The sequence below is a fragment of the Pelodiscus sinensis genome, chromosome 2, assembly GCF_049634645.1.
Source record: "Pelodiscus sinensis isolate JC-2024 chromosome 2, ASM4963464v1, whole genome shotgun sequence".
Classification (NCBI taxonomy): Eukaryota; Metazoa; Chordata; order Testudines; family Trionychidae; genus Pelodiscus; species Pelodiscus sinensis.
The window spans coordinates 61305667-61322634 of record NC_134712.1 but is presented as its reverse complement, the minus strand read 5'-3'; the positions used below and the strand labels follow the sequence as shown (position 1 = coordinate 61322634).

Here is a 16968-nt window from a genome sequence, read left to right as displayed (position 1 = left end):
TACAGATCACAGCTAGAGGATTCTCTGCATCTTGGGGTCTTCAAAGTATTTGAAGGCTTCAATATCTGAGATATAGGTGAGAGGATTATTCTGGGAGGGGTGAGTGAGATTCTGTGGCCTGCACTGTGCAGGGGGTCAGACTAGATGATCATAATGGTCCCTTCTGACCTTAAAGTCTATGAAATGATTGTGCAAGGTGCCTGTAATCCCCCCTTTTCTGTTTTGATACCTACAACAACCCAGGACAGCTCCAAAAGAGACAATGCCGTGTAAGGAGGTATGACTATAATGTGATTACATTTTCCACACCAGTGCCCCTCTTAGAAAGCTGCTACTAGTATTTATGAAGTCATGACCACTGCTAAAGCAGTGCTCCCATTTTGTGACAAGAATGCCCATGGGGTGTGAATTCAGGGCACAGAGTCTGAACGAGAAATTACTTTTCCTTTATTGGAAGCCCATGGTTGTTTGCAGTGTTTATTGATTAAATCCTGCTGAGTAGTGCTGTATTAATTTAGATGGAATATATGGGCCAAAGGTAGGCGTTAACATTACTGAGTCACTGGCTGACCATTAAACAGTTTCAAATTAAGTTAATTTGAAATGTAAAGTATTAAGTATGGTTTTATTTTAAACAACTTCTCTTGCTCTCTTTCCCTTTAAAGAGAGCTTTTAGAAGGAAAAACTTTCTTGTCTGCTAGTCTCGGCTAAGTCTAGACTACAAGCCTCTTTTGAAAGAGGCTTTTTCAAAAGATACTTTCGAAAAAGAGCGTCTAGACTACAACCAGTACTTTTGAAAAAGCAAGCTGCTTTTTCGAGAGAGAGCACCCAGGCAGTCTGAATGCTCTCTTTTGAAAAAGCACAGTTTGCATTACAGTACATAGCACCTTTTTACGAAAGAGCACTTTCGAAAAAAGGCATTATTCCTCGTAAAACAAAGTTTTCCATTGTCAACAAAACCGCTGTGTTCTTTTGCTTTACTGCCGACAGAACATGACAGCAGTCTAGATGCAAGTAAAGATTTTTTTTAAAAAGGCCACTTTTTTTGAAAAATCCCTGTAGTCTAGACACACCCTTAGAGGGCATTAAAGATGGTAATAACTGTCCTTTTTGGAGAAAAGAGATATTAGCACTGATGGGCTGGAGCTGTCCCCGTTGCCATTGTTAAATCCAGTCCCCATTCCCAAGAAGACAGAACAAGACAAGCACTCACAAAGGGCAAAGAAAAAAACATCAAAGACAAAAAAATGCTGCTTCTGTGGTCGGTGCTGACTCTGGGCTGCTACATCACTGCTGGAAAAACACAAGCACCACTCTGTCTTGTCAATCACTCTGGATCTGACAAACTTGTACCACCTGTTTAAGAGCTTTGCTTTTAGCTGCCTTTTTCTGATCACAGGCCTACCGCAGTGTTGCAAAATATACAGTCTTGGCCACCTGGGCAAGACTCTTATCAGACAGATGGAAAAAAAGGAGGGGACTAAGATAGAGAAGAAATGAGATGAGGAAAGAAAAGGATACATGGGTAGAAGGGGAGGAGAATGGAATCCTACATTCTTCATGACGTTTGGAATTCAACCAATGCTAGTAGACATGGTGATGTCAACTGGCCCAATCTGGTAAGGACTTTTTTCAGGTTTAAGATGATGAAGGCTGGAGTGATGGTGGCGAGAAAATGACTCAGAGACTAAAGAATACAGTAAAAGAGATCAGAACTAGAATTTCCATGAGAGAGCACACTGTCTTTCTCTCCTGCCACAGGCAATATCAGCTTTGCAAACAAAATGGCAGCCGTCTTTCCATATGAGTAGAGCACTTAGAAATTTAAAAATACAATGCAAAGATAACAAAGGCTATTGTGCCAGTTTATTATGTAATCATTTCTATCAAGACTAAGCTATATTCTTGAGACATTCATGTTCATTGTTTGCCAAAGAAATTTTCCCAGCCTAGAATTTCATGGTAAGAAAAATGCAGTGTTCCCTTCTCTGTCTCTGTTTATTCTTCCTGAGATGACAGAGCCCCTGCAAACAGCCTACTGCTAATTAATACAGAGTTCCATTTTTGATCTGTTACAGTTATTTTCCATTTTATGCTTGATCCATGTAAACTATGGGCAAAAAGTGAAGCTTTCCCTCCTCAAAGATTCTCTTTGATTTATAACTGTGTAATTCTTATACAGACTCGCCTGCCTGTTTCTGGTTGTCCTCCTTATGATGCAGACTCTTGGTGGAATGTAGGCATTCAAAAGGATGGCTAGCTCAAGCACATTCTTTTCATAAAGTTAAACGTAGCTTTATGTACTACTTACGCATCTGATAGTTAATTTGTCAGGTTTATAACTCAGGGTTCTTCTCTGTCTCTTTAAAAATTACTGCTTCTTATTCCAGAAACGGTGTTGAAATTCTAATGGGTCTTCCTTACCAGTGTTAAGATCTTTGAGTATTTGTACTCTGGTGTTACTGTACTGTGTCTATATTTCGGAGCATGCCAATATATGACCAGGACAATGCTGGCTAGGAAAGGATATATACTAGGGGATGAACTCTCAGATAGTTTATTCCTGGTACTTCCTAAATTATAGACTATGCTTCTGTTTCCAAGCATATGACTATAGGTCTTTCAAAATTTTCTTCCAGCAAGAATGCAGATTGCCTTGAAGATCTGATCGTAGATCTTTGATTTATCAGGGTGTGTGGGATTTCACAGTCAGTTTCTTGTTTTTATCAGATTCATTTTTTCTAAAGAAGGTACAGACAAACAAAAAATTAATGAAAGAACACTTGAATTTTGTGAAGCACAGGAAAATCTGCCCGGTGCATCTCTGTTTCATTAGCTCTGTGGCTTGCGAGTTGTCATAGTTAATGCAGAGTGATAGCCAAAAGCTGATTCAGTTACAATAGATAAACATTTTTAAAATATAGTTGAGCTAAAATCTATTGTAAAAGATGCCACAAAATTGCAAGAGATTTAATTCAGGATCCATTTTATCCATCAGCGAACAGAAGTTATCCAATTAAGAAATAGAATATATGTTTTCAAATCCAAATACCTTAGTGATACTTTTAAAATATCTGTCTTTTCTAAAGAAAATTAGCTGTTTCCCTGTACATGAAAAATCCCTGGCATGGCATATCTGCATTTCCTGTGGTCTGAAGATAATTATAACCCTTTATATCTGCTTTGGCCTTAGGAACAGCTTCACAGATATTCTACGGGCTATCCTGTTGTCCTTGGAAGTTCTCATTGAAGATCAAGAGCTTCAGATAAATGGCTTTGTTTTAATTATTGACTGGAGCAATTTTTCCTTCAAGCAAGCCTCCAAGCTAACACCATCCATCCTCAAACTGGCCATTGAAGGGTTACAGGTATGCAAAATGTGGGATGCATGCACGCACTCAGTTAACTGGGTTTTGTCATTACAGTCAGGATAATATTTCTCAGTTAGCAAGGGTGAGAAAAATCAATCAAAAAATCATTTGACTAAAATCAGTTGTAGCCTAGACCAAATTTCAGACATTTATTTTTGATTATCTATTGCTTTCATTTGAATACTAAATCACTCTTGCCTGAGGCATGTATTACAGTACTTACGATAGCAATTAAGAATAATGTTTAGAGATTTGAGATTTAAGCCATCAGAGTTCCTGGAGATTAAAATCCAGCAACATCTGCTTTATATGAAGCATGCTGTACATGTGCAGGGTAAATGTGTCTTTACAGGATGGTAAAGGAAAGGGGGAGTAGTTGTGTATCAGGAGATGAAAATATACAGCTGAATCCTATTCTCAAATACTGTATATTTGGGTTGGGGGTAATGGAGAAGAGAGAGGGAAGACTTCGATGGGAATCAATGTTCTGGCATTCAGACGTTCCTAATTTTCTGCAGAAGCCCTCCAAACATAATAATACACGAGACATTAAATTACGTTTTGGTCCAGTTCAGGGGAAATATGTGCATCTGACACTGGTAAACAAATAGAAACAAGGTAAAACTTTATAATGTGGCCTAGTTAGCCAGATGAAAAACAGATTTGTATAAAATGGGGCCACTGCATACTTTAAAAGAACAGTTATAAAGAGGATTGTGATCAATTGTTCTCCAAGTCCACTGAAGGTAGGGCAAGAAGAAATCTGCAATTTGCAGCAAGGTTAGATATTCAGGGGGTTTGGTTTGGTTGGTTGGTTGGTTGGTTTGTTGGTTTTTTTACTATAACAGTAGTTAACACTATGGAAAAGGGAAGTTGTTGAATTACTGCCATTGGAGGGTTTTAAGGAGAGTTTGAATAAACATTTTTCACAGATGGTCTAGCTCAGGGGTGGGCAATAATTTTAAGGGGGGGGAGGTACTCTAAAATTTTGACAAGTGGTCAAGGGCCACACTTCTGTAGATGGGGAGTGGGGTCTAGGATGGCAGGTGGGGTGTAGAATGGAGCATGGGATAGAGGACTGGGGTGCTGGAGGGAGTGTGGGTTTTGAGATAGGGTTTGGGTGAAGAAGGGAGTTATGATCTGGGGGCAGAGGAATGGGGTGCAGAGTCATGGAGGGGTATTTGTGCAGGAAAGGATTCTGGCCTGAGGGAGGCGTATAGGAAGGAGTGCAGGGTCTGGGAGGACATTGTGACCTAGAGGAGGTGGGGAGAGGGGATACAGAGGGTTTGGGTGATGGCCTGGAGCACATAGTTGGGGGGAAAGAGGGACTAAGATGCCAGAGGCAGGTTCTGGCTAGGTGGTGCTTAACCTACATGGCTCCTAGCCAACAGCTCTGCAGAGACCTGAGCCTCCCTGCCTGTGTGCTGGGCGGGCTGCTCCGTGAGGCTCTGCTCCAGCACAGGGAGAGAGGGGAGGAGGGGGAAATGAGGGAGGCTTCATTCGCTCCCCCTGCCTTCAGCAAAATTTCTCATTTCCTACTGGCTGGAAACTAGCCAATGGGAGCTGAGGGATTTTTTTTTCTTCTCCCTGCCCAGACTGCATAGAAAAAGTAGCTGTTTTTTAATAATGGTGCTGAGGAGACGGCCCCAAGCCTGGCGGGCTGGATCCTGCCTGCTAGCCACCTGTTGCCCACCCTTGGTCTAGGTCCTGCCTCAGTGTGAAATGTTGGACTTCATGAATTCACAAAATCCTTTGGCTCAGTCTGGCTCACTAGCCTAATGCCCCTAGTTGAATACGTCAAGAAATCTTTGGTTCTATCTACTTGACAGTTTTGTAATAAAGTCCATATTAACTCCTTCCTGTGGGAATATATTAAGCTGAATCTACAGACTTCTTAGGTATCCTCTCAGGTCTTTTCATAGGCTTCTTCCTAAAGCTTCTCCCAGGACATTGATTGGAAAGACCCAATCAATGTTCCAACCCCTACCCTCTCTCTCTTGGAAAATTAAGCCACATTCTACTCTTTCTCATCCTGTCTTATCATGGAGAGTACAGATTTAACTCACCCCCCAGTCTCCCTCAAATTCATAAAAGAGAGCTGTCCTTATAAGAATGGCCATACTGGGTCAGACCAAAGGTGCCTCTAAACCCAGTATCCTGTCTTCTGACAGTGGCCAATGCCAGATGCCCCAGAGGGAGTTAACAGAACAGGTAATCATCATGTAATCCCTCTCCTGTCATCCATTTCCAGCCTCTGACAAACAAAGGCTAGGGACACTTTCCCAGCATGCGCTGCTGAGAGGCCTACAATTTTCATGTGCTTTGGAAATTGCAACCTCTTCCCTCCAGAATGTCTTTGTTCTGAGTAGAAACCAGCAACAGGCTAGTGCTGGAACCAGAACCTGTCTTAAAGGGCCAGAATGCCCCAGTACAGTCCCGTAGGTCACCTTGTTTGTTTCTGTTCCTAAACAGAATGAACACAAGACAAAACTATGTAGCACTTTAAAGACTAACAAGATGGTTTATTAGGTGATAAACTTTCATGGGCCAGATCCACTTCCTCAGATCAATATGTGGAAGAAAATCGGCACAACCATATATACCAAAGTGATACAATAAAAAAAAAAAGTGAACGCATGTGAAATTGACTAATCAAATTTTAGAACAGAGTGGGGGTGAGGAGGAAGGTAAGTTTCTGTGAGGTAGTGACATAGGGGTGATAATAGGGAAAACTTCCTCACAGAAACTTCCCCTATTATCTCCCCTATGTCACTACCTCATGGAAATTTATCTTCCCTCCTCACCCCCACTCTGTACTATAATTTGATGTGTCAATTTCACATGTTCACTTTTTTTTTAAAATTGTATCACTTTGGTATATATGGTTGTGCCGATTTTCTTCCACATATTGATCTGAGGAAGTGGGTCTGGCACATGTAAGCTCATCACCTAATAAACCATCTTATTAGTCTTTAAAGTGCTACATAGTTCTGTCTTTTGTTTCAGCTACACCAGACTAACACGGCTGCATCTCTATCACTATTCAGAATGAACATAACTCTTAGAAACAGGTTGGTAAGCATGTTAATAGAAAAGGCCTGTAAAATTATATTCCTGCAAATATTTTAAAATATTAGAAAGAAATCAGGTGTTTTCATGAATGGTTTAGGTACTTACATGGTTACCACTTAGCAGCTCTCTCCCAAGTATTTATGTAGCTATCATCACAACACCTTCTGTGCCACAGGGAATCAGTATTAACCACAATTTTACAGATGGCAAATTAAAGCAAAGAGAGATTAAGTGATTTGCTGAAAATTACATAGGATTGAACCCAGATTGTTTGAGTCATAGTCTAGTGCTTTAATCTAGTGCTTTTTATTACAGGTTCTGAGACTGCATTATTTTCTAATAAATCCCTGTAATGTTGAAGGATTTTGTTTATCTACAGGCTGCCGATCTTAGTGGAGGATGATTTCTTAAAAATTGTATTTGAAAAGAACACACAGGGGATTGCAATAAACATATGTGGAAATAAAAATAACTTGTGGAATAAACAAAACGAGGGGAATGTGTTGATGTGCTGTGCAGACTTCTGGACAATTTTGTAATGGGAATTGAAAACTCCTGAATTTGGATTGCAGAAGTTGGAAAACACCACCTTCCTGCTTCTTGAAGGTCATGGCACATCATAACTTCCAAACAGCCATTCTGTTCATCCCACCTTCCCATTTTTTGTTAAAATGTAATCTACCAGTCTGACGTCAACCAATACAGGCCATTCACCAGACATCAGAATAATCAGGAACTTCTTTAACTCACATACTAATTACAAAACCATTGTGGAGATTTGAAATCAAATGTTCTTACATAAAACACAGCCTTTTCAAGTGACTGATTTTCCTCTATGACAGTGGTCACTGTTTAGAGTTTCAGTATGTTTTTCTTTTTAATACAGTTGTCAATATCCTAATACCCATTTTAATTATTTCAGATATTTTTGAAATATAAGCAAGACCCATATTGGAGAGCAAAGTACACAGAACTTCAGCATGAGTGTGTTGCTTGAACTTTGGGGAGCTCTTGAATATACAGATTCCCAGGCCACAAGGAGCCATAGTGATCATCTAGTCTGGCCTGTATAATACAGGCCATAGAACTTCCCCAAAATAATTCCCGGAGCACAGCTTTTAGAAAAACAACCAAACTTAATTTTAAAACTATTAGTGATGGAGAATCGATCTTGAACCTCAAATTGTTCAGCTGTCAATTACTCTCACCTTTAAAAATGTAGGCCTTTTTTCTGATCTGAATGAAAGGTCTCAGGGAGGTTCTACTGTTAAGGTTTAGCATGTTTGCCAAATATTTAAATGGCTTTAGTGCTTTGTAAATTCTCTCCACATGCAGATATCCAACCAGGCAGGTTAACAGACTATACCCATTCCTTTTTTTTTTTTTTAATGGAACGATATTGGGCCAAACACATCCCTACATCAGGCCAGTGAAGTGGATGGAGTTACAACGGGGATAGAATTAGTTCACTATTTTATGACTACATATGGAATTGAATCCAGTTCCTGATCTTTAGGGGAGTATCAGATACAAATTTTGCAGATTCTCCTCTTAATTTTATATTTGGCTGAACTAAACTTCTTATCTGAATAATCTCTCTCTCGCTCTCTAAAAATAAACCTTTCCTGCAGGATGACAGTGAAGTCATGTATTACTCTGAGTCCCACAGCCCCTCCCTCCACCCTCAGCCATGTGGCCTCCTCCCTGCCCCATGCTCCAGGGAGCTGTGAGCCACTCCACTCCCACTCCATGTTCAGAGGGGGGAGTGGGAGCCGCATGGCCTTCAGTCAGGCGTGCCATGCTGGGGCTTCAGCCCAGCCCATCCCGGCAGCCAAAGGAGAGAGCCATTCCTGGCAAGGCCGGGGAGGCGGGGAAGTGGGTGGGGCCGGGTCTGGCCTGGCCTCACCCTCTTCCCCCCACAGCAGCTGGGGGAGAAAGCCAGTCCTGGTAAGGCCTCAGTCCCTCCCACTTCCTGGCGGTTGCAGGCAGGGAAGAGTTGGGGCTGCCAAGGCTGGGGGGAGGGGGAAGAGCCAGGGCTGTCACAGCCTCAGCCTGGCCCAATACCCTGGTAGGTGGGGGGCAGGAGAACTGGAGCTGGCAGCGGCACAGCCTCTGCTCTGCCCAGCAGCAGGGAACAGGGGGAAGTGGGGGATGGCCTGGCCTGATGGCACGGGAAGGGGGAAGAGAGCTGGAATTGGCCAGGGCTGCCACGCCTCGGCCTGGCTCTTCCCAGCTACTGGGGGGAAAAGAGAGAGGGGGGTTGGCAAGCACAGCGAGCAGAGGGCACAGCCCCATAATTTCTCTTAATCTTAGGAAAACTGAACTGGATCCAAACTCACTGCTTTGGGCCCCGCTTTCTTTGAAATATCAGATTATTGAAAAATAAACATCCATTGACTGAATAATATTAATCTACGTAATAATGTTTCTTGCTGCCTATAAGGTGAATCACATTCTCCAACCTGGTGAAAGATAGATGCTCGTCTTTGCAACTAATCCTTCCCCATTTTACTCAATCTATTCTTGCAATGCAACTACACTAATGAGAATTGATGTTATTCAGTACACTTGTTAATTAACCCAACACTCCCTCCACTAGTGGTGTACCTAATACGCTTGATAGTAATGAAATTATTCATATAGAGATGTCATGCAGATGTCTTATTTATAAAGATATACAGATGTATAAATGCTAGTTAAATATCAAGTTTGGCCTGAAGACGCATTTTCCTCAAATTCCCATTTTTTATGAGGTCTGAATGTCTCTGCGTGTAAGATCGCACCAATGAGTTCATTGGTTCATTGGCAGCTCTCCTTTTTCTCAATTACCCTATTTAATGACCTAAAACAGAACTAGTATCTCCAGCTTAAACATGGGTTGTTCTAATGCTAATAACTATGTGGACAGTGTGGCACTTTCAATTATACATCAAATGGGCAAGGACAAATGTGTTCTAAGCAAGGCTCTGATTAATGAGGTCCATCCTTTCATCATGAGGAAATAGTTGCTTATATGTCTTAATAGATGCCTTATTTCTTTCTAGAGTTTTCCATTTTCTATTTCAGTATCTTTCACTGATGTCTGAGGAAAGGATAGATCTTACAGAAAAATAGTCATACAGAGACAAAGTGGGAAAAGATTATATTTATATCAAAACAATTTACTATGCCAATAACTTGCCGGGGTTTTATTTCTGTTTGTTTTTAGCATTTCTATGTGAACAGCTTTTCCCCTTCACAGACTTTCTCTTTCTGCTTGCTCCTGCTGTGAAGTCATATTTCTAGGTCTGTGACATTGGTCTGTTAATTATCCCTGAAGTTTTGGGCAACACTGACTTGTAATTTTAATTAAACAGAGATTAGTTCATCAGGGTTTACTTATAACGACATTTCTTTAAATGATATATTCTTGGATAATTAAAAAAAATTCAAGAAATACAGAGAACTGTGGAAAACAGTCACCACAATCCCTTTTGTAGAGTGACATATTTGTAGTGTTCTCTGCTGCAAAGCCATATTTATAGACCATGGTCTCATGAGAAAATTGGGGGAGGGAGGGAGTAGCTGCTGCAGTGGATGTGCACTATGTGCAAGGAGAGGTACAAAATTTCCTTTTCCCTGACCAGCATTTCTAAAGGCTGCAGCTATTGAACTGCAGTCATTGCTTTCTGAGTACAAGAGAAAGAGCAATCCTAGGCATATTGACCAGTCCAGAAGGGGTATGTATAGATGGACTGGGGCCATGGTCCATCTCCTGCACTCAAGCAAGTACCAATATAAAGATGCCTGTGGGCTACATCTTTTTGAAGATGCATAGACTTAAACAATCATAGAATACCAGCACTGGAAAGGACCTCGAGAGGTCAACAAGTCCAGTCCCCTGTACAATTAAAAGATTTAAAGACTAACAAAACATGTAGATGCGGCGAGGAGTCCTGTGGCACCTTATAGACTAACTGAAGTGTTGGAGCATAGTGTTCCATCACTTCAGTTAGTCTATAAGGTGCCACAGGACTCCTCGCCGCTTTTGCAGATTTAGACTAACACGGCTACCCCTCTGATACAAAACACGTAGATGGTATCATGAGCTTTCGTGGACACAACCCACTTCTTCAGATGAATAGAGTTATTAAAAGGTCCAGTTTTGAAATAAATAGGGAATGGAAGAAGGAGAAAAAAGGGAAAGAAATAGTCAGAGTCTCCATGCTACATGAAGCTGACAGAGAAGTTGTAAATTGTTCTTAAGTACCTATTGTTTGGATTTTTATGTCATTAGGATGTGGCATGTAGAAGGCCATCCAGCCAATGTCTTTATTCATACCTTTGTGATAAGAATCAACAAGAATGAAATTAAGTTCCAAGGCTTCCTGTATATTTGGCTTGTGGAATTTGCCTGGAAGAGTACTGAGACTCTGAGATCCATGTTTAAGAACATCAGAATCAGGAAGCCTGCTAACCAACAATTGGGGTCACTGGATGATAAGGTCATTATTGAGAAACTAAAATAATTCTTTGTAGGGGCCTGCATGGCTGAGTCATTCTTTGTAAGTGAGAAACTGTCCCAGATTCGAGTATCAGTCTGATCCAGTATGGCCATTCTTCAGTTTTTAAGATTTGATAACTCCATTCTGATATTATCAGAATAAAATATTCCAATTTTTATTTGATACGGAATTTTTGTTTCCTATATTTTTTGTGTGTTTATTATTTATTTATATCTGAACAAAAACACATTTCAACATGTCAGAATTTCTGGGAATTCTGAGTTTTGATCATCTCCAGTCCACAAAAAGTACCAAAAAATTCTGATAGTTCTGAATAGAGATTATTTTGCTTGGGCCTTTTCCATTGAATAGACACATTTAATTTTTGTGTGGTCAAAATTAAAGGTTTCACTTTCAGTCAACAGTAATCTTTGTGTCCAACTGAGCTGCCATTGTGCCTCATAGAAGTTATAATTCCAGTTCCCTCAAGCTGCCTTTCTCCTTTATGTGCATAACTCCCCAGCTAAGCTCTATTTTTCATAAAGCACCACAGTCTCTCCATGTGGCTGAGCCACCACAGTGCATCATAAGATCCCCCTCAGGCATGGATGTTGGTCAGAAATAGAAATTAACTTTATTCTTGGCTACTCTTGCTATGTAAATAGTCAGATCAAGATCCTCAATTTGTAAACATGAGTAACAGAAGGTGGGCATAGTCTGTCAGGTAAAAGAACGGATGTAAATCTTGCTACTATTTGGCTGCTATCCCAGTATTATTTCTTATTCAAATTAAGAATAAGACAGCTAATTCATAGCTAGTTACCCCTCTTGGGTAGGAGAGTGAGAAGTCTCACCTCAAGTACTGTAACAAAATACAGGACTATGTACTATTTTGTTTCAGCTACACCAGACTAACAAGGCTACATTTCTATCACTACTCAAGTACTGTGTAGGTCATATAAAATACAGATGTAGAAATATGTATCATCTGCATTCTGTATACTCAACACCTCACTAATGGCAATATATACACTGAACTGGAGGGGCGAGAGAATAGAACCACCTTGTACCCAACACAAGAATTCCCTCATCGTAGATGAACATTTTCCCCAAAGTTATTTCTTTGACAGACTAGATTGGAGAGCTACTGAAGAGATACTCCTTATAGCCCTTCACTGGTCCTCAGCCTGTCAACAAATAGTGTCTAAAACCTGGGTTCCCAAACTGGGGGAGTGTGCCCCCTCTGAGGGGCATGAAGAAATTCTAGGGGGGGGGGTGCTGAGGCGACATAGCCCCCCCCCATCCATCTGCTTGGGCATCTGCTGGAATACGCACAACTCCTAAAAATGGCTTCTTTAAAAGGGCAATGCCTGCTTTGTTCTTAAAAGGGCAATTTTTTTTTTGCTCAACAAGTTTTGCTGCTATTTTTTTTGTGGGGGGGTGAGGGTTTCTCAAAAATCAAAAAGGGGGCGTGATGCTGAAAAGTTTGGGAACCACTGATCTAAAGCTAGTAACAGGTATAAAAGAATTAGAATGGGCATCTGAGACCAGATCTTAGTTCATGTGAGTTAGCTCTATTGACTTCAGTGGAGTTATACTAATTTACACCAGCTGAGCATTTGGCCCATTATTTAAGCCATTCTTCGAAGGACACCAACCATTCACACCAATGCAGCTTTTGTCATATCCACACCTAAACACAGATTGACAGTCATCAAGGAAATCTTTAGAGTCTGGCTTTTGTCAGAGTTGGCCTTTTCACAGAACCTTTCCAATTATCTTCCCAAGAAAAGGGAGCTAATGGCTGAATTCTGAGAGTCAAGGTTTCTTCAGCAAGGGCCAACCGAAAGAAAGGACTGACAATCTCCTCAAGAAACAGACCCAGTACTTTCCTGCTTGATCTTATCAGCCTGGGGAGTCTAATCTGCAAGTCATAGCTCCCTGATACCTCTAGGCCCTCCATGAACAACAGTGGCTTACAGTCAAACAGACAAGATCTACATTTGTCTGTGCCAGACCTGACTTTGCCTCCAGAGAGATCATAAATCTGGTCAGGAGCTGATGAATCTTTGGAATAAAGAAAATTGACAACTCCTCACAACAAGAAACATTCAGCTGTTTCTGAAAACAGACAATCCCAAGTTCCCCAGGCTATTCACCACCCTTCACATGTCTATAGATTAAAATTTATTAGATGCTGTAATGGAGGTGAAGATATTTTTCTTTGCCTCCCAGACAGCTCTGACAAAAGATTTCAGAACTTCTTTGAATTCTAAAATGTGAATGCATTTATTTGCTAGCATGCACCCAAAACATGCATTTGTATACAGAAATATATTTGGATAAACAGATACCGATTGGGAATGGATGTACCCATAAATATGTTTTGTAGACCTAATTTACACACCAAAAATTGAAAAACTGGCCCTAAAGAGTTCTGAAACATTTGCTCATTGAATTAAACTCCCACCTCCATGTAGAATATGTTTGATAACACTACAGGTTGGACTTCCCTGGTCCACCACCCTCAGGACCTGACCAGTCCCAGATGAGGGATTTTGCCAGACCAGGGATGGTCATTTCTGGGCCCCCTGCTGCCAGCTCCCTCCATCCCTGGCTCAGCTGCTGCTCTCCCAGCTGGCTCCCCTTTAGCTGGCCCCGCTGCCCTGTCAGCCCTCAAGGCCTTATCGGGCAGCCCCACCACCTCTGCACACCAGGCTCCTGCTGTTGTAACCAGCTCCTGCTGCTGTACCAGGCAGCCCTGCTACTTCTGCTCTCCAGGCTCCCACTGCTGCACCAGGCAGCCCCACGGCCTGTGCGCACACTGGGCTCCTGCTGCAGTGCCCGGCAGCCCAGCTGTCTTTGTGTGCTGGGCTCTCAGTGCCACACTGTGCAACCCCGCAGCCTCTGCACATCAGGCTCCTGCTGCCACTCCTGGCAGCCCCGCAACTTTTGTGCTGAGCTCCTACTGCTGGGGTGAGGCTCCCGCAGCCATGTGTAGGTCTCCTTCAGCTCTGCCGGGAAGCCCTGCTACCCTGCCAGCTTGCAGAGGTCCCTGGCTCTAGCCCTCCATTGTGACTTTCTGGTCCTGGAACGTCTGTGGTCCTGCAGAATCATGGATGCTGACAGACCAGAGTGTCCCGGTTAAGAGAGTTTCAACCTGTAGCCACCTTTCTTGAATTGCTGAATGTGCAGCCACCGCTCGTTAAAACTGCAATGACGAGTATCTCGTTTTCATTGGAACAGGCCAGCTTGAAATGTTCCAAAAAATGTGTGTGCTTGCTGCCTGACAGCTGTTGTGATGAAGAGTAAAGTGTTTTTGTCCTTTGAAATTTGAGGGAAGAAAAATAGGGATTGACTCATTATATATGAAACAAATGCAGATAAACAGACTCTCTCTGGTAAACGAAGATCCAGGACTAATATCTCCAGAGAGTCTAAACAGAATAAAATAAAGGAAAGGCACAGCAGGCTACAGCCTTAAATTTAATTTTCAAATAATAAATGTAATTGTTTAGTAGAATCTATCAGCACAATAGTATGTTTGCCAGGAAGAGGCTTTTCACAGCATTTGACTCTTGGCAAGAGGAGACTGCTATACAAACATTAGTGTTCCTTAAGACAGAAAGATTGGAGATGTCACGCTAGGCTCTATTTTTTACTGTCACAGTTATTACATTTTAGTATAGGTTTCATGGAGTTTGGTCATTCCAATTAAACTCTAAGAGAATATTATGTGAGTTTTTATGGCTTCTTAACATTGATGATTTCTTAAAACTAGGAAGCAAACATTTCTTACTAGTAGCTATTAAAATAATGACTAGAGTTTATATCAGTAATGATCTGTATCTGTACCTCTCACTGCCAAAGACATGTACATAATGAAGCAAAATCCTAAAATTTCCTGTCTTCCATGGATTGTGAATGTGCCCATGTCACGTCAACTGATATCTTAATTCCTTTGTTAATTTCAAAGTATTTTAACACTGGTGATTTTGCATAAGATAATAAGAATGGCCATACTGGGTTAGATCAAAGGTCCATCTGTGCCAGTAACATGTTTCCTCACAGTGGTCAAAGCCAGGTCCACCCCACCAGAGAGAATGAACAGAATAGGTAATTCTCAAGCAATGCTACTCTAGTCACCAATTCCCAGCTTCTGACAACAGAGGCTAGGGACACCATTCCTACCCATCCTGGCTAATAACCATTGATGGACCTAATCTCCATGAATTTATTTAGTTCTTTTTTTAATCCCGTAAAAGTCCTGTCCTTCACAAAATCCTCTAGCAAGGAGTTCCACAGGTTGACTCTGCATTGCATGAAGAAAAATTTCCTTTTGTTTGATTTAAACCTGCTACCTATTAATTTCATTTGGTGACCCCTAGTTCTTATGTTACGTGAACAAGTAAACAACTTTTCCTTATTCACTTTCTCCAAATCAGTCATGATTTTATAGACCCCTATCATATTCCCTTTTAGTAATCTCTTTTCTAAGCTGAAAAATCCCAGTCTGACTTTTTCCAATGCTAAAATATCTTGCAACAACTTCTTTTTAATTTCCAAAAGCTTTCCTCTTCCTAGTCATCCTAGGGTATGTCTACACAGTTGCGTGTAGCTTGATATAAGCTACGCAATTTGAGCTACACAAATTGCGTAGCTTACTTTGAGATAGCCTATCAAATTTTGAAATAGAGAGCTATTGCAGCGTTTTCCTTATTCCTTGTGCAACGAGGTTTACAGGAAGTTGGAATAAGCTGCCCATTATTTTGAAATAATGGGCGTGCTGTTCAGACGCGCACAACGCTATTTCGGGATAACAAATGTAGCGCTATTGTGAAGATGTACCCCTAGTACCATTCTGCATTGCCACCAAGCAACTTTCTTAGAAGAGCATGTAATCATGGCATACTGTGGGTGGATTGTCATAATCTTAACACAGTTATTTCCTGTCTGGGGGAAGGGAGCTCAATAACATCTGCTAAAGAAAAAAATATTTTTCAGTGTTATTGATATTTTGCATGGTTATGGTTCACACTGGGATCCGTGTCAATGTGATGTATTATGTTGTCACCATGGAGAGGTGGGTGAAACCTCACAATGTTGTGCAGTGATAGCAGCCCTTCATTTAGAATAAATGTAAAGAACAGCTATGCTCCTTTTTGGAGTATGATAGCTGAAACAATAGACACACTACCCAAAACACATCCCATTTATAAGTCAGAAAGTGAGTTATGTGAGGGGAGGAGTTTTACTGGAGTTGAATGTAAACATAGGGAATCTGGGTATTACTTTGGTGGATGGGTAGGGTCTCTGTGTGTGTGTGTGTCAGGGGAAAAACAGCCAGAAGCAGACAGCAAGAGATGGATGGTTAACACGTTCCTGAGAGAGAGTTTTTTTAGCCACAGGGCTGGATGAAAAAATGCTTGGAGGTGAAAACAAAGAAATGGCTTCCTATTGCTTGATTCCTTCAGAGAAACATGACTTTTTTCAAATCAAGAGATTTGTAGAAACCAACTCTTTTCTGCATACATATTCATTTTACGAATCACCATTTTCTGACAAAAAACATAATTTCCCATTCCATTAAATATTCTGACCAGCTCTAGTTTACATGCAGTGAAAATATAGCTGAACAAAAGCATAGCTGTCTAGAGAAATTACAGCCTAGATATATTTTAACTAACACATAATTAGGATTTTACAAAATTGAAAGGTTGTCAGGCAAAAGACAGAAGCTTACATCAATTAGTGATGAGCCAAAGAGTTTATTGCTGTTTAAACATTTGCTTAGGATAACGCCACAACTTTTTATAAACTAAGATTAGAATTGCAAATTACTTATGATTAAAACTACTGTATTGGTAAATTCCATGTAAAATTAGAATTCGTTTTGAATTAGTAAGTCCATATTTAAAGTTATTGTGTGATATGTGGAAAATAGGCTCCACTCTGAGTTATAGTTATTTGGGAAATAAGTTTGAACTGACATATCAGAAGTTAAATAATTTTCTCCCATTGTAACTTTTATCTGAATTATC

At 40.9% G+C, this 16968-nt stretch overlaps 1 protein-coding gene across 2 annotated transcripts in view; it reads left to right on the top strand.

Moving 5' to 3' along the window:
* CLVS1 (clavesin 1) overlaps positions 1 to 16968 on the top strand; it is a 119134-nt gene that overhangs the window by 34118 nt on the left and 68048 nt on the right. For both annotated transcript variants that reach the window (XM_006113635.4, XM_006113637.4), the window contains exon 3: positions 3194 to 3368. In XM_006113635.4, coding sequence (XP_006113697.2) covers positions 3194 to 3368 — 175 coding nt within the window. The remainder of the gene's footprint in view (positions 1 to 3193; positions 3369 to 16968) is intronic.